At 47.3% G+C, this 4,348-nt stretch overlaps 1 protein-coding gene across 1 annotated transcript; it reads left to right on the forward strand.

The window, feature by feature from the left end:
* Window positions 1-499: 499 nt before the first annotated feature.
* EAH_00030650 (Phosphatidylinositol-4-phosphate 5-kinase 9, related) lies at window positions 500-3,389 on the forward strand (the record flags this gene model as incomplete). The annotated part of the gene is made up of 8 exons (XM_013396134.1): window positions 500-626; window positions 822-913; window positions 1,171-1,324; window positions 1,726-1,852; window positions 2,290-2,341; window positions 2,584-2,713; window positions 3,074-3,143; window positions 3,350-3,389. Coding segments are annotated over 8 exons (792 nt in total), but the record flags the coding sequence as incomplete, so codon positions are not given.
* Window positions 3,390-4,348: the final 959 nt, after the last annotated feature.

A 4,348-nucleotide genomic window follows, 5' to 3' on the forward strand; every position in this document is an offset into this window, starting at 1 on the left:
ACGCACTTACAAACCCTTAGTCATAAACCCTAATTCATTAACCCTTATTTTATAAACCCTCACGCACTTAAAAACCCTTAGTCATAAACCCTCATTCGTAAACCCTTATTCATTAACCCTTATTCATTAACCCTTAGTCATAAACCCTAATTCATAAACCCTAATTCGTAAACCCTAATTCATTAACCCTCACGCACTTCCAAACCCTTTGTCATTAACCCTAATTGATAAACTCTAATTCATAAACCCTCACTCCTTTTCAAACCCTTATTCATTAACCCGTATTCATAAACCCTAATTGATGAACCCTCAGATTGGGCTCTTAAGAGCTGCGATTCTTCTTTTTAGGGTTTAGGGTTTAGGGTTTAGGGTTTAGGGTTGGGGTTTTTCTGCTGGAGCGTTTCTGTACCCCAGGAGTAGTAGCACGTCTGTTGTGTTTCAGGGGTGGAGGGAGGTTTAGGGTTTAGGGTTTAGGGTTTAGGGTTTTGTATGCATGCAGACCGCCGTGAGGTTTACAGACTATGCACCGATGGTGTTTAGACGACTCAGGGAGATGTTTCAAATAGACAGGGCAGTGTATATACACTCCATCGGCCCTGAACAAGTTATCTCTAACCTGCTACTCGGTCAGCTTTGCTGCTGCTGCTGCTGCAGCAGCTGCTGCTGTTGGTGGTGGTGGTGCTGCTGGTGCTGCTGCTGTTGTTGTTGTTGGTGGTGGTGCTGCTGCAGCTGCTGCTGCTTCCAAGCGCGTTGCTGTGGCTGTCGTTCGGTCGCTGCCCCAGCTGCTCCATCTGCTGCTGTTGCTGCTGCTGCTGCTGCAGGAAGTTTATCGTCCCTGTGTGAGTTGGTTTCGGAGGGAAAGAGCGGTGCTCTGTTTTATTACACAGCAGATGGGAGGTACATCATTAAAACGGTGCGTCTGTTAGGGTTTAGGGTTTAGGGTTTAGGGTTTAGGGTTTAGGGTTTAGAGTTTGCGGCGGAGAGGTGGGCTCTAGGGTTTGCGGTTTAGGGTTTATTAGGGTTTTCGAGGGTTTATGATTTGCTAGGGTTTAGGGTTTAGGGTTTAGGGTGCTGTTTTGCATCCCGCCCGGACGCGCTCCGTGTGGGGGTTGGTACGCTTCAAGGGTTTAGGGTTTAGGGTTTAGGGTTTAGGGTTTAGGGTTTGCGCAGGTGTCTCGATCGGCAGCTGCGGAGCTGCGCCGTTTGCTTCCAGCTTACTATGAACACTTTGTCCAAAATCCAGACAGCCTTTTAACGAGATGTTTGGGGCTGCATGCAATTAAACATGCTTATCCAAGCAGACGCAAACTCAGCACTTTAGCAAGTAAGCAACCAAGGGTTTAGGGTTTAGGGTTTAGGGGCTATAGGGCTTGTAGGCCCTTTACGGTTTCTAGAGCTTATGGAGTAGGGTTTGAGGGTTTAGGGTTTAGTGTTTAAGGTTTGGGGTTTAGGGTTTAGGGCGTTTACTGGTTTGAGGGCTTTGGTCTTTATAGTTTACGATTTAGGGTTTAGGGTTTAGGGTTTAGGGTTTATGACTTGTGGTTTAATATTGTTTGGGGTCTAGGGTTTAGGGTTTGTGCCTTAATGCTGCTTAATGTTTAGGGTCTAGGTTTACTACTTGTAGCTTAATGCTGTTTAGGGTTTCGGGTTTAGGGTTTGTGGCTTAAATACTGTTTAGGGTTTAGGGTTTAGGGTTTAGGGTTTAGGGTTTGTGGTTGTTTACAGACCAGGTACAGCAGAAGACTTATTTTTTAGTAATGGAGAATTTATTTCATACACCGGTGCCTATACACCGCAGATATGATCTCAAAGGCTCCTCGTACAAACGAACCCTCGCTCCTGAAATCCGGGTGTACGCTCACCTATAAACCCTAAACCCTAAACCCTAAACCTTAGTCGTTGCTCCTGAAATCCGGGTGTATGCTCACCTATAAACCCTAAACCCTAAACCCTAAACCCTAAACCCTAGTCGTTGCTCCTGAAGTCCGGATGTACGCTCACCGATAAACCCTAAACCCTAAACCCTAGTCGTTGCTCTTGAAAGCCGGGTGTACGCTCACCGACAAGCCCTAAACCCTAAACCCTATTCTTTAAACGCTAAACCCTAAACCCTGAACACTGAAGAACGCTGAAAAACACGACGGAGACTAAACTACTCTAAACCCTAAACAACACCAAACCAGAAACAACAACAAACCCTAAACCCTAAACCCTAAACCCTAAGGGAGACAGAAGACATAAAGAAACAGAGGAGACAGAGTAGACGCTGAATTGCGGTTGTGTGTGCAGGGACCCAACGGTGGCTTTGAAAGATAATGATCTCGAACGCGAAGGCGAAAAGGTGCATCTCTTTAGGGTTTAGGGTTTAGGGTTTAGGGTTTGCAGGCCAGCCGGCACGTTGCGTGGGTGTCTGCCCAGCAGAACGATAGCTGAGGGTTTAGGGTTTAGGGTTTAGGGTGTACGCCTCTTTGGACTCTAGCTGCGTAGCAAGTGGCGCGCCACCGAAGTTGATAGCGGAGGGTAGGGCTTGAGGGTTTAGGGTTTAGGGTTTAGGGTTTAGGGTTTAGGGTTTGGGTGTTGCAGATCGATATTGGCCCCGAAAAGGCAGCGCGTTTGCTGAAACAGCTGCAGCAAGACGCTAACTTTTTGTGTGTGCACCGCCTTATGGATTACTCACTTCTTATCGGCATTTATTACGCTAATAAGAATGCAGGTAAAGCCTAAACCCTAAACCCTAAACCCTAAACCCTCACGGTTGTCCCGTGCTTTGGCCGCAGCAGGGCCCATCGGCTTTCAACTCCGTCTCTCTAGGCCCTACGGTTTGAATTAGGGTTTACTAGGAATTAGGGTTTAGGGATTAGGGTTTAGGGTTTAGGGCTTAGGGTTTAGGGTTTAGGGTTTAGGGTTTAGGGTGGTTTGTGGTTTGCTTGCGCCCATAGCGGAAGGAGGCGTCGGGAAAATCGCAGTGCCAACTTCACTGTAAGTGAAAATGTCGCCAGATAAATTAGGGTTTAGGGTTTAGGGTTTAGAGTTTACGATTTAGGGTTTAGGGTTTAGGGTTTAGGGTTTTGAGGTTATGGGGGAGGGTTTATGATGCGGTTTGTGGGCGTGCAGCACAAGCCAAGCGATGAACGCAGACAGCAGTAAGCACTGAAATGAGGGTTTAGGGTGGTTTAGGGTTTAGGGTTTAGGGTTTAGAGTTAAGTGTTGCTTCTTACAAGCAAAAGCAGCAGCAACTGTTTCTTCCTACTCTTCGAGCTTACGGTTTCAGGTGTACGCACACGCGTCTGCAGCGCGCGTCCAGATCTTAGGGTTTAGGGTTTAGGGTTTAGGGTTTGTGGTGCTGCAGCAGTGCCCTTCTGGAGGCAGGAGTTAGGGGGTCTCGCTAGCAAAGACAAAAGTAAATTATTTTATATAGGCGTCATCGATGTCTTTACGAAGTGGGGGACCTTTAAGAGGACTGAACACGCAGTAAAGGCTATCCAGTAAGATAAACCCTAAACCCTAAACCCTAAACCCTAAACCCTAAACCGTAATTTGCACACGCCTGTAGACTGTCGTGGACGATGCTCGGGAAGAGAAGAGAACAGGCGACAACGACGACAGAGGGTTTACCTTTTAGGGTTTAGGGTTTAGGGTTTAGGGTTTAGGGTTTGAGCTGATCTGGGTGTAGAGCCTAACAGCCTACATATAGGTGCACATACACCTGAATATACTATCCCCAACCAAAGCTGCATATACACCTCAACTTCTCCTTTTGCGTCTGCTGCAGGACCTGCGATGCAGACGGGATTTCCTGCGTCAATCCGACCTTCTACGCCAGTAAACCCTAAACCCTAAACCCTAAACCCTAAACCCTAAACCCTAAACCCTAATCAGCCGCTAAACCAGAGGCCTTACTTTCCTTCTCGAACTTCACACTCAAATCCCTGCGGCCCATCTCTAAGCCCACAGTGCCTCTGTACACATTTCCCCTTAAACCCTAAACCCTAAACCCTAAACCCTAAACCCTAAACCCCAAACCCTAAGGGCGGCGTGTGGATATGTGGTGTTTGTGCACAGAGCGCTTTTTGGGGTTTATTGAGAAGCACATCGTTTGATTGTGCTGCTGCTGCTGCTGCTGCTATTGCTGCTGCTGCTGCTGCTGCATAAACAACTGGAGAATAGTGTTTTAGTGCATTAGGGTTTAGGGTTTACGGTGAGTAGGGCTAGAGGCAATTGAAAACATTTGATGCTTTTTACCTTCATGCATTACAGCGCAGCGCCTTTCCTAAACCACAAGGATGCATGCATGCATGCACCTGTATGCATGCATCTTTATGCATCCACCTGCATGCATGCATGCACC

The sequence above is a fragment of the Eimeria acervulina genome, genomic scaffold, assembly GCF_000499425.1.
Source record: "Eimeria acervulina Houghton genomic scaffold, Eah_scaff284, whole genome shotgun sequence".
Classification (NCBI taxonomy): domain Eukaryota; phylum Apicomplexa; class Conoidasida; order Eucoccidiorida; family Eimeriidae; genus Eimeria; species Eimeria acervulina.